Source organism: Meles meles, chromosome 2 (genome assembly GCF_922984935.1).
Source record: "Meles meles chromosome 2, mMelMel3.1 paternal haplotype, whole genome shotgun sequence".
NCBI classification, from domain to species: Eukaryota; Metazoa; Chordata; class Mammalia; order Carnivora; family Mustelidae; genus Meles; species Meles meles.
This window is the reverse complement of record NC_060067.1, coordinates 158836385-158849990: the sequence shown is the minus strand read 5'-3', so window position 1 is coordinate 158849990 and position 13606 is coordinate 158836385. Positions and strand designations below refer to the sequence as shown.

At 42.1% G+C, this 13606-nt stretch overlaps 1 protein-coding gene across 3 annotated transcripts in view; it reads left to right on the top strand.

Moving 5' to 3' along the window:
- The window catches only part of GALNTL6 (polypeptide N-acetylgalactosaminyltransferase like 6), a 1245596-nt gene extending 1234653 nt beyond the window's left edge, over nucleotides 1–10943 (top strand). For all 3 annotated transcript variants that reach the window (XM_045998477.1, XM_045998475.1, XM_045998474.1), the window contains one exon: nucleotides 9743–10943. In XM_045998477.1, coding sequence (XP_045854433.1) covers nucleotides 9743–9910 — 168 coding nt within the window. In that variant the 3' untranslated portion in view covers nucleotides 9911–10943. The remainder of the gene's footprint in view (nucleotides 1–9742) is intronic.
- The last annotated feature ends 2663 nt before the right edge of the window (nucleotides 10944–13606 follow it).

The following is a 13606-nucleotide window of genomic DNA, read 5'->3' as shown; positions in this document are numbered from 1 at the left end:
TGCTCCCTGGGGTGTTCTTGTAGTTTAACTGCTACAAGAAAGGGCTTAAAAATAACATCAAACAGGAAATACAGATAAGAAGTTTCCTTTCAGGCTAAATTGATAACATTGCAACCGTCGCATTAATTTAAAAAGTGAGTGGGCAGAATTCTTGGCATGTGCCTACATTCGACTATTTATTGTGACTTGTGATATATGCCAGGGCTTTGGCCTCCCAGCTCGTTAAATCCTGCTGGTCCACAAAGATGCCAGATGGAAGGCCACAAGATTCTTATTTTTAACGTGTTCTGGTTAGTTATTGATTTAGGAACAGAAATGAGAAAAGTACCTAAAAAGGGCTGAATCAAAAGGCATGTATTTCAACTTGGGTTATGATATACAAAGCCCCCCACAAAATCCTGGACTCGTGGTCATACTTAGGCAATCACAGTATCCCAGTTCAGTCCATTCATTTCTGGACAGTCCCAAGTATTAGAAAGTTCTTTCCTGTCTGTGAGACCACACAGATAAAATTTAATTCATTTCACTGAATATTTGATCCCAAATATTTGAACAAGGCTTGCCCTATCTTTGCTCTTTCTTTCTGGTTAAATAGCCCAATTTTCTGTCACTATTCTTCATGACTTAATTTGCATCTACTTCAACTTCCTGGACACTCACTCTTAACATACTCCAAATAGTTCTAGAAACTGTCATGTTACCCAGAACAAAACACAATATTCTAGGTGTGTTCTGATCAAAGGAAGTAAGATCTGTTTCTAGTATTCTTTGTTATGATCGAATTGATTGATTTTCTACCTTAACTTTACATTCTTTGCTTTTTAATGAATTTTCAGTATAAAAACTCAAGTCTTTTTCTCATTTTGCTTCACAAATACATCTCCACAGTCTTCTACCTGTATAATTCATCTTTTATACTGTGTAGCTATTCATTTGTTTCTAGTACATTCCATCTAACCAGATTTACCTCAGCCTGGGTTTTGACTCTTTGATCTGACTTACTGGCCATCAGGTGAGTTTTGTTCCATCCATGAATTGGATCTGCATGCCTTCAGGCCTTCATCTAAGTTGTGGACCCCAATGCACGAGGCCAAGAACTGAGTTCTCTGTCATATAACAGAGATGACACTGATCCATTAACAAGCATCATTTGGATGAAGTTATTCAACCAGATACAAATTTACCTAGTAGTTTTTTCCTCTAGCCCACATTTCTCCAGCTCTCCCAAAAGAGAACAGAGAGGAGCTTTTCAATTACCTTGCTGACAACAATATGCACAATGTCTACATCCTACTCTCATTTGTAATAGGAGACTTAAGTGCTTGTACCCTAAGAAGTTATGATCTTCAATTCAAATGAAGGATTCAACCAAGAAGGAGGTCAACACCCAGGAGGGAAATACATTCAGCAGAGCAATGACACTACCTTTTCCATAGTGTTAGCTTCCCATCCTGTTTTTATTTGTATGTCTCACTTAATTGTCATGACCTTTTAACTTTTGTTGTTTCTGAGTAACTTAGGAATATTACTACCTATTCAGACAATCCTAACAAGTCTAACTGCCATTCCCTGGTCACTCAGAACAAGAAAGCCTCCATTGTGGGCTATCCCAGGCTCTAACGTAAGGATAAAGGCTTCCTGAATTAAACACCTGCCAAGATTTAGACTAACAGAAAAGAATCTTGGTAGTAAGAAACTGTAAGCAATTTCAGTTAGCATTTACACTTAAATTAATAGTTGCTGATGAGCAGGGGTAGCAGTGGAATAGGATGGCTGATTGGTTCAGACAAGAAGGGCTATAAAGCATAACTTAGAGGTCAAGAGCAGAGGCTCTGGGTCCTGTGGGATCAAAGGTTGGCATTCTGGCTCCCGTGTGGGTCCTGGCTCTGGGATCTTGGAAAACTTCCTTACTAAGCACTTTGGTTTCCTCATTCATAAAGTGGGAATAATAATAGTATCTAGAGGATTGTTGTAATGCTTAAAAAAACTTAAATGTACCTAGTACACGGCACTTCAGAGTTCAATTACCGTTAATTATTGCAAACTATGTGTTCAACAAACTATCTTCCGATTTGATCTTAGCTCTTCAAGAAAGTTTACATATAGGAAAAGATGGGCTAATTAGTTTATTTCTATGTTGTACATTTTTGTACCATTTTAGTTACTTAGCTATAGCTAGGTATTAGACTGTAAATTCCACGAGAACAGAGGTTTTTCTCTGCTTTCTTTTTTTCTTTCATTTGGCACCTAAAACACTGGTTGGCATATAATTGGTGCTTAATTAATATTTGTTGAATAAATAAACAAATGAACCCAGCTTCTTATTTGTCAACATTCACTATCCCTTCAGATTGCTTATGCGGTTTACGTGGATAAAATGGGAAAATCTACATAGAATACTTAGCACTGCCAGACATATAGACTCATACTTGATAAATAGAAGCTATTATTATTATGTTCATATGACTCCCAAAAGGTTTACTTCAGGGAGATAAAGAGTTATGGACAGATGGAAACAATCTATGGAGCAGATGCGTTTTCTCTACTCTTAGAGCTTTCAGTCTAGTGGGGAGGCAGACAAAAATAATTAAATAAATTAAGTTGCAGGATAATATGAGAACACAAAACACTGGGCTCTACCCAGTAAGAGAAGTAGGCAAGACTTCTCTGATAAGCTAATATCTAAATGGAGATCTAAAAGATGAGTAGGAATTAGGTAAGTGAAGGAAGTAACAGAGAAAAAGACCCCAGATAAAGTGCCAGCTTGTGCAAAGGCCCTGAGGTAGGCAAAATTTTGTTTTTCTTGGAAAAACAGAGACAAGCCAGTTGGAAGGTGTGAGTGTGAGGGAAAATGGTCAACTCTAAGACCAGACATCTGACCAGGGAGAGGACTATACAAGACCTTGCCGGCCATGCTAAGAATTTAGCTAAGGGACCAGGAAGACTTTGAATGGTTTGAAGAGCAGGGATTTAATCAGATTAGATGTTTTAATAATTCTGGCTACTGTCAGGAGAATTAAGGATACACTCGTGTACATCACTTGCCTGTAACCCAGAAAAGCCAGCGGGGAGAGCAAGGAATCACGGTTGAAGGGCTGCTGTGACTGGCACCGTCTCAGCGTACACACCAAGGGACTCTATCAGGACATTAAGAAACATTATTTCTGATTGGCCAAATTAGCCACTGATGCAAGAAGACCAATTTTCTCCTCTTGTGAGGAATTCTACCTGTCAAAAAGAAAATGGAAAAGGAGAGACAGTAAGACTGGATTGTCCCTGTTATGCCTATCAAGGTATTATTTGCATTCTCCCAGATGCCAACAGTAAAAATAGTCAAGAAAAAAACTACCTAATTTGTCTTTCTTCCAGAACACAAAGGGCATTCATAGGTCAACCTTGTTCTCCACAACACGAGATGGGAAGGCAGATATTCTAAATCTTATCTCATCCCACTCTTCTCCACTCCACTCCATTCATTCTGCAGCTGGGACACCAATCTCACTGACAAATGAAGAGACCATCAGAGATTATTGTCAGGAATAAAACTGGGATTAAAAACTAGCAATAATTTAGGGCGCCTCAGTGGCTCAGTCAGTGAAGCACCTGACTTGGTCTCAGCTCAGCTCTTGATCTCAGGGTTGTGAGTTTGAGCCCTGCATTAAAAGAGAAAGGGAAAAAAAAAACTTAGAAATACCTGTATTAGACAGCAATGGCATTGGACAGGAAGGAGCGCTCTCACAACAGCGTTCTCTTTCAATATATGTTACCCAGAAATGAATAGTCAGTGGAAGGGAGTAACTCTGTTCCCCCCGCTATGCACACAAGACCTATCCTCCAGTCCAGTCCATACCCAACTGCTTACTGGGCATCTGAACCTGAATGGTTCACCCCTACCCCCAACTCCTTACACAGGAAACAGAAATCACCATCCTCCCCCGCTGCCTGATCCTGTTCCTCTCCCTGCATTTCCTGCCTCAAGAATGCTTTTCCTTCACTTCTTCCCCCACCTTAATCCCCACGTGCCATTAATCAGAATGTTCTCTACATTTACTTCTCAAATAGCTCTCAGATCGCTTCTCGGGTTACCCCCAACTCACCCCCATGGCTTTGGGTTTTGCTTTTGCCAGCTTCAGTCTGGTGGTTGCAGTGGCCTCGCTCTATGCTCTTGGCCAGAGTCCAATTCCTCCCCACACCCATTCCATCCTCCTCTCTGCTACTAGCATCCTCCACCCAAAATATGGATTCTGTGACTCCCTTTTTGAAATCTTTCAGTGGCCACCTCCCAAACTCAGGAAAAATTGCTAAAAAAAAAAAAAAATTAGCAATGTACCCCAGTCCCTGAATGATATCTCTTGGCTATCATCGTCTGGAATTCACCTTGCTCATTGTGATCCAGTCGTACCAAATGACTTGCTGGTGCCCAGCACATGAACTAGCTCCCCATTACCTCTAACGTATCTCCTCCCACTCTCTCCCCAACCCAGTCCCCCTACCATTCCTCTAACTCTCTAACCCCTCAGGGGTGTTCCTACTTAATGCCTTTGCACCAGCTGGTCTGTCTGGAACTCTCTTCCCCAGATATTGGCATGACTAATTCCTTCACCTTCTTCAAGACTACCCATATGTCACCTTCTCAATGAGGTGCACCCTTGCTGCCCTATTTAAATTAGCATAACCTGGGGAGCCTGGGTGGCTCAGTGGGTTAAAGCTTCTGCCTTCAGCTCAGGTCATGATCCCAGGGTCCTGGGATTGAGCCCCGCGTTGGGCTCTCTGCTCAGCGGGGAGCCTGCTTCCCCCCTCTCTGTCTCTGCCTGCCTCTCTGCCTACTTGTGATCTCTGTCTATCAAATAAATAAATAAAAATCTTTCAATTTGCATAATCTATTATTGTCTGTGCCCCACTGCTTCACCCCTACCCTGCCTCTAGCATGAAAGTTCCAGGAGGGTTGGACAGGAGCAGGGATTGTCTTGTGAAGTTCACTGAAATATCCTCGCTACCTAAAACGGTGCCTAATAAATAGTAAGTCCCAAATAAATTTTTGCTGAATCAATCGAATGCATAAATGCAGACGCTATCACGTCTCTCCTTCCCCATGTTCCTCTCTACATCTGAAATACCCTCACACATTTTGCTCTCCCTCATCCACAGTCTCATGGGCACTTTTTTATTTCATACATTTCTTGTTAACCTCTTGGTGTCCCCCTCTTCCTGGGTCAGGAGATGCATCTCAGCTTATCTTTCTTTCTAGGCTGTTCTTCTAATACATACCAGAAAATAAAAGGTATTCAATAAGCATGTATTGAACTCTGACCTGAATCGTGTTGTATTTCAGGCAAAGGACTGAAACATACAAATCATATATAAACTCTGACCATAATTACATAAAAGAACTAATTCCTGAGCCATACATCACCTTTGTTCTGTAAATCCTTTTGCCTAAAATGGAAGTATATCAATTTGGATGACGGGCTGAGGCAGGAGCTAATTTTTGCAAATTCTATTTTGCCAGGATTTCAGAGAATGCAATTTGGTCTTGAATAGCTGGTCTCGGACCAGATGGTTTGTACGTTCTGATTTTTAGAATTGGGGATGCTCCCTGACTAAAAATAAATTAAAGGAAGATACAGAGCGGAAGTACTTATTATATGTAGCACATTGTGCCAGCGATTTTACATGTATTAACTCATTTCATCCTCACACCAAACTCGTGCAGGATCTATTATTATCTATATTTTACAGATGAAGAAGTTGGAGTTCAGAGAATTAAATACTGCCCAAGGTCACACAGCAAGGACGTGGCATGACTGGAATTTGATCCAAAGCCTGTGCAGAACAAAACCCCAGCCCCTGACCCAGCACAGGCTGCCTTCCCTCCCACGGTGTGCCAGTTCTATTCTCAGAGTCCTCTTTCTACATATTGTGAACTCACACACTTACTGTATTGTCTTTGCATCTCTGGTGGTTTGTTCTTTTATTACTTTGTACACAGTGTGGAATGCTTTCTACAACATACCCAGGCCTTTAAAGCTCAGACCCTGGAGAAGTATGGAATCTAATCAAATTTAGTGTCGGGCGACGAGTGTCACAGAGATGCCAATCAAATCGCTAGCTGGTTTCAAGAAGGTGCCCCTTTCAATGAGGTCCCTGAAAAGTCCCACCCATGCCTTCCACAGCCTGGACTGGCCAGACCTGGGCATTGAGTCTGACCCGATTGGATTAGGAAGGGCAGTTCCCCAACCCTGGATCTGGACTTTTCCATTTCCTGCTCAAGGATTTCTCATTTTCTGAGGCAAAACCAAAACAGGAACGGCAAGGAAGGAAGCAGGCGGGGAAGGTGGGAGAGGAGAGGAGACAGGAGAGGTACAGTTTACCGTATTATACTGTGAACAGTCAGGGCACATGCTCTGCTTTCCTCTCAGGACTGAACAGGGGACAGTCCAGCCAAAAGGCCCCTTTAAGGGGGACTGTGATGGAACAGCAGGCTTGCCAAAGCACCCAGAAGCCTACTCCAAAGCGAGGGGGAGGGGGGGACCTGTATTCGATTCTATTATAGCCAACTCTTGTCATAAGATGGAGGGCAGGGGAGCAAAGGGCTTCTTAGAACGAGAGACCATCCTGACAAATGATTGCTCGGTCCACCGGCTTAATTCCATCCAGGAAAGCCATCAGTAAAGACTCTTAGTAATCCAAAAGCTTAGCTGAGTAGAAAGTTATAAAGATAGCAATGTACGCGGCCCCCCAAGGTCAGAAGTAGAGAATGCATGCTCAGCGGAGGCTGACAGGGTCTCCAGAAGCTTCACCTGGAGGACCTGGTGGACACCCCCAAGGACAAGGGTGAACACAGCTCAGTCTATAACCAGAGAATGATTGATCTGTCAATCTGAGTATTGTCAATAGTCTCTAGTTGGATGCCCCATCATTTGTCTCTGTCAGTCAGCAGTGAACTTTGGAATAAAACGTTCGTTCAATTTTATGGCCAGGAGAGGCCTTACTCATTAATAACCACCCCCTCATTTTATGGTGAAGCTTCTCAGCCGTGGACGGATTAAGGGAACTTAACTTTCAGCTTCCATGAGAGCACCAAGTACAATAACAGAAAACATATTCTGGATTTTTCAGGGTGGTGCTGAATTTGCGTGTCCTGTCTGCTTGTCCTCTTGCATACCCTTACATTTGTCAGAGCCTGTGTCCCAACTTGGGGCTGGGGGAAATACAATCCCCTTATAGCTCAGCAGATACTGTTCAGAAAATCCGGTTTGGCTTTTACACCCGTAAAAGCTCATGAAGGGACGAGAACAGAAACATGTTCTACTCCTTTCTTTTCTCTCTCTCTCTCCCTCTCTTTTTTTTTTTTTTTTTTAAGCTTTCATAGAAATATGTGCTTTGGGGGAGAAACTGCGAGCATATAAATGTCCCCACTTGAGCTACTGACAAAGGGAAAGAATAGAAGGAAATACAGATAAGTAAGGGGAAAAAAGAAGGAGATGTAGGTGGAACAAAGTGAATTAGCATTTAGTAGGTCACATAGAATTTTCAGGAATCAAATAGCTTAGGAAGGCTCTTTGAAAAGCTGATTTAAATATACCATGTAGCTAAATGGGAAGAAGTTAGGGGCAGAGGACTGAGCATGAAAGATGCTGGGAAGCAAGAAAGTGGGCACAAAAGAGATGGCAGCCCAAGGGACCAGCACAGCTGTGAGGAGGGGTCTCTATGTGTGAGTTTCACCGGAGAGAGAAGGGTGCGTGGGGTGAGGGGCAGAGTAGGCTAGCCTCTCTTCTGGACTCCGCTGGCCACACCCAGAGTAGGAGGGAGTTCCTCAGAGCTTCCCCTGGGGTCGAACAGCAGCCAAGGTCTCAAAGCCCCAGGTGAAGAAAAGAGGAAGGACATTTCTTTGCGGAAAGAAAAGAAAATCCACAATAAACCCAGGAAATTTAGGAAAAGAGAAGAGAAAAGAGAGCCTTTGTGTGAGGCAGAGCTCTCTGTTTACACTAAACAGAAACAAGCACTAGATTGCAGGCCCTGCCTTTCTCCTTCCTTATTCTTCCTTCACACACTGCGTAACTGTGCAAACATCCGGATCCTAAAAGGACATTAAATATTGGTTGATGGAGTCCTAACATCCAGAACAACCCAGAAATATTTACACTGGCTGCCTGAGAAACTCTTGTCATTCTAAAACCATTGTGAGTCAAGTATTCCTCAGTTAAAGAAAATAATCAGAACCTCTGAACGTTTCCTAAAAAACAGTATTTGGGGGGCGCCTGGGTGGCTCAGTGGTTTAAGCCTCTGCCTTCGGCTCAGGTCATGATCTCAGGGTCCTGGGATCAAGCCCCACATCGGGCTCTCTGCTCAGTGGGGAGCCTGCTTCCTCCCTCTCTCTCTCCCCCTCTCTCTGCCTGCCTCTCTGCCTACTTGTGACCTCTCTCTGTGTCAAATAAAATAAATAAAATATTAAAAAAAAAAAACAGTATTTGGCCCCAGAATTCAAACAGTGATTTGAGAACGCTTTTTACGGGTTCTTGGCAATTTTTTTTTGCATAGACGCTGTAAGAAACAAAAGACTTTGTTACCAGTTAAGGAAAGATATTTTTTTTTTCTCTTTACATTAACTTCCTTTTCTCTACTTAAACAATAAAAAGAGGTGTGCGTGGGGGCCCTTGGTTGGCTCAGTTGGAAGTGTCTGACTCTTGATCCTGGGGTCATGAGTTTGAAACCCATGCTGGACTTAGAGATTACTTTCAAAAAAAAGAGGGGTTTGTTCTAGCTGATTCAGATAGTGAGCTCGCTCACCGCTCACCGCCACGTAAGCTTCGTGCCCTGATAGTACCTTTCTCTCACAGAGCTGTTCGTTTTATCGCATATTTAGCGACTTTTTTTTTTTTTTAAACAGTGAATGCTGCCTCCTCCCTTTTACAGAAAACAATGGGAGTTGCACCACAGAAGAGCTGTAATGGCCCAAAGGGAGGTTGGAGGAGATGCTGAAGCTTCAGAGCTAAGAACTTGGAATTTGTACATGGAGATAGGGCCTGTGCACCAGCAATCTCTGTCCCTCTAAGTTCTGAAGAGGGCAACTGAGCACCTTGCTCGTTGGGTTCCTGTTTCTTCTTGTACTTCTTTGTCCCATTAGAGGCTCCATACAAGGGAAGGGAACACTACAGCTCCTCTTCTTTAATCCAGTCAGGTCAGACTCAGTGAACGTCCAGTTCTGGCCAGTCAGTCCAGGCCGTGAAAGGCATGGATGGGTTCCTCTGTGTGTTTGTGTGTGTGTGTGTGTGTGTGTGTGTGTGTGTGTGTGTGTGTTGCACGTGGACCCACCTGTTGCTGTTTGCTATGGACAGAATTACCATCTTCATAAATGTGCCTCTCCCCAGAGAGCTACATTATTAGCTAGTTGGCCAGCAACCTCCTATACCGGTAGTATCTTTAAACCCAAGCATGTAGCAAAATGCTTACTACAGAGTAGGAAGTGCATGGATTGCTTTTTTAAAACAGCCGTGAAGGAATGAATTCTTTGTTCCCGATTGAGCCTGTTTGGAGTCTCTACATCAGCCTGCAGGCCCTGGGACGCTGTTCTCCATGTGGTTATCCAGACTGCTATTGTTTGATTTGGGAGATGGTCTCCCTTTCACACTCTGGGTATATACTGAAATATAAACAGGGACATTTTACTTCCTTTATATATTTTGGGTTCTAACCGTTCATATATTATGTCAGGCCTTTCTTTTCTTTCTGATCCCTCCAGGACAGAACATTATTCCATCCTGTGAGCAACAGCTGCATGGACTGCAACCCCGCAGAGAAGAAGATTTTCATGGCCAGATGTGACCCTCTATCTGAGACTCAGCAGTGGATTTTTGAACATATTAATATGACTGTTTTAGAAAAATTTAACCACCATGCCAGCTCCTAGGAAAAAGAAAGGAGGGAAGAATGAGTGATTACCTACAGATTATAAAAACTGAATTTCAGCCAGCATCTGGGTCGAAGGAGTCAGGAATAACATTTCCTAGATCCAGGAAGCCTGGTTTCAAGATTTGTAAATGCCACGTCTAAGTAGGTTGTCCTGCAGAAATTCCTGCATCTGAAGAACTTGGCCGAGAACCTCACCAGCTGCGTCTGAGAACTTGAGACTAGCAGTGCCCTTGCTGGCCAAGGGCAAAGATTATTTAAGGACTTTTCCAAACAACTGCTGAGTTAATAAATCCTAGCATTTCTCAGGTCAAATCCTGCAGTAGTGAGTAGCTATGAATGGATCCTATTAACTGGGTGGGAGGGGGGCGAAAATAGAGTGCATGACTGCTCCAACAACCTGAGGAAACCGCAGGTTTAGAACTAGCCACGCTTAAGGGGTGAGCTGTCCTCTCTGGTGCCATTCTCTGACTAAGAACGGGTTAAGCAGGTTTAACCCTTAAAAGTGCTGCAGATGATTTTAGAGTGCTCATACCATTCTGTTCTCCTGTGATGTCACAACTCAAGTTACATAATGAAACGAACTTCCAGTGTTTGCATTCTCTCATTCCCATTTCCTTTTAGAGCAGAGGTAACTTCTCGTTCATCAAGGCCCGTGCTCCGTACATCAGCTGAAGTTCTAATTCAGTGCCCTTGGATGAATCCAGTTCAAAAACGAAACAAAAACTATGCTACCAAGTTACTCCAAAGAGAAAGATTTCATAGAAGCAGCAACACCATTTAAGGTCGAGGAGAGGGATTTCCCTAGGAAATCGATTTTTACTTTTCTATTACTTTTAGAATTTTAAAAGTCTGATGTTCGTCCAGTCATACTTTTTATTAAGGAAGGAAATGGAGTGAGGTTGATGTAATTTGTTTAGGAGATCCTGAAATCCAAATAAATCTACACTCCAAGTGATGTGCGAAAACGGCTTGGTTGGCTTCAATTCTGTGTGATGGGTGCTGGGGACAGACACGCGGTTTCATTTGTTTTGTTTCGAGGTTTTTAAATTTGTTTGTTTTATATTGCTGATATTAATGATGTTTTTGTTTTACTTGGAAGCTCACAGAAAGAATTTCCATTAATAAACTGCTTCTGACGTCATTTTCTGTTAATGAGACGATACTTTAAGGATGATGAGAGGAATGATTACAAAACTAAATGGAACATTTAATCCTTAAAAGAACTTTTTTTTAAAAAATTCAATAATTACGGGGGTGGGAGAAGAATATACAGGAATCTGGATGGGTCTTTAAATGAAAGGGTTATGTGTGTTATACATTTCTCGAGATTTTTCAGATAGAAAAAGTTTTTATTTTGCTTTTGTTGTTCCAATTTAGCTTAGTTTTCCTGTTAATCAGCATGTATCTGTTGTCCTGGATAGAGAAGCACTGGATATTAGAACCGGGAAGACTCTTAGAATGCAATCCCTTTGTTTTTCCAAATGAATAACAAAAGATGAAAGAGGAGGGTCCTGATTGCTGGAGAGGCAGATGGCCCTTCTGAGCAGCACATCTCCTCTTGATCGCTCTGTTACCCAAAGTGTTTCTGGTTCTGACTCACATGTAACTTGAAATTTTCAGTCACGAGATGAGAACATTGTACCTCCCGGGGGGATGTTTCTGAGAGTAGCATTCATGTTCAGAATCTTTAACATATGAAACGTCTTCTTGTAAATGTTCATGATTTTGTTCTCCCCTCCCTTAAAATCGAATCAAAATACCCAGTTAAACCACTCTGCTAATAGTTGGGAAAGAGTTATTCTGTTATTTTTCCTGATTTTTCAAGCACTTTTTGAAGAGCTACTCTTTTTACAATGACAATCACAGAGATTTTTTTTTGTGTAGGTCAAGAGATCTTGAAGCATGAGAGATGCAGAGTAGAGAAAAACAATAGTGAGAAATTAACCTATGTGTTGAACAATTCCAGAGAGTGAGTGAAGATTTATCTCAAGTGCTCAGAAAGCTATCTGGTTGTAGAATTAGAGAAACCTGTAAAAATTCACATTATGTCATTAAACAGTTGACTGCTATTTACAGTTCCACCTAAAAGCCACCCCTGGTTTCCGCAACCTGGAAAGCCCAGATTTGCAATATGTCAGCATGCTTGAATCATGGGACGCTAGCCATAACCTGTTTGGCACTGTTTTCTGAGAAAACCTAAGACCGCATGAAGACCCGATCTCAGAAGGGCTCATCTCTTATATCTAATCTTAGCTTTGAGCAAAAGGATATAATGTAAAAAATTAAAGTTAAAAAATTAAGAGACTGAGATGTTAAAGCCAACATTAAAACTTCAAACTGCCAAGCAATTAAATGTGTGCAAATGGGGAACATCTAAACAGAATAAAATGAAGCCCAGGGAATCGACTTCTTAGCAGAAGCACAGAGCACTGCCAATAAGCACATTTCAGGAGGCATTCCCAGTCCCACCGAAGGTTAGGACTCCACTTACTTGAAAAACCACCATTACTATTGCGAAAAATAGAAAATTACATATGTTTGCGTATTTGTTTGGCAAAGAGGAAGTGAACGGTTATCACGAAGATTCTCTTTCTTGGAAATAACATGATTCAGACATTAAACAGTACAGTCCCAACTTACCCTTTCTGATCAGAATGAGAGGAAAAGAGCATAAAGTTAACCTGGCCTCAGGAATTGCCACTTCTCCATAATAAAAGACTGTTTTTCCAGAAGTTAGCAAATCATTTTTTTTAATTTATTTATTTTTATTCTTTTATTTACAGCATAACAGTGTTCATTGTTTTGGCATCACACCCAGTGCTCCATGCAGTACGTGCCCTCCCTATTACCCACCACCTGGTTCCTCAACCTCCCCCCCCGCCCCCCGCCGCCCCTTCATAACCCTCTGGTTGTTTTTCACAGTCCATAGTCTCTCATGCTTCATCTCCCCTTCCAGTTTCCCTCAACTCCCTCTCCTCTCCATCTCCCCATGTCCTCCATGTTATTTGTTATACTCCACAAATAAGTGAGACCATATGATACTTGACTCTCTCTGCTTGACTTATTTCGCTCAGCATAATCTCTTCCAGTCCCGTCCATGTTGCTACAAACGTTGGGTATTCATCCTTTCTGATGGAGGCATAATACTCCATTGTGTATATGGACCACATCTTCCTTAACCATTCATCCGTTGAAGGGCATCTTGGTTCTTTCCACAGTTTGGCGACCGTAGCCATTGCTGCAATAAACATTGGGGTACAGATGGCCCTTCTTTTCACTACATCTGTATCTTTGGAGTAAATACCCAGCAGTGCAATTTCAGGGTCATAGGGAAGCTCTATTTTTAATTTCTTCAGGAATCTCCACACTGTTCTCCAAAGTGGCTGCACTAACTTGCATTCCCACCAACAGTGTAAGAGGGTTCCCCTTTCTCCACATCCTCTCCAACACACGTTGTTTCCTGTCTTGCTAATTTTGGCCATTCTAACTGGTGTTAGGTGGTATCTCAATGTTGTTTTAATTTGAATCTCCCTGATGGCTAGTGATGATGAACATTTTTTCATGTGTCTGATAGCCATTTGTAAGCAAATCATTTTTTAATACCCTTATGTATGTACTGAGGAAAGGTTATACTGAAAAACAATTGTGAACTAATGATGGGATTTAGACTCAGTTCCAAGCTGAATTAATGTCA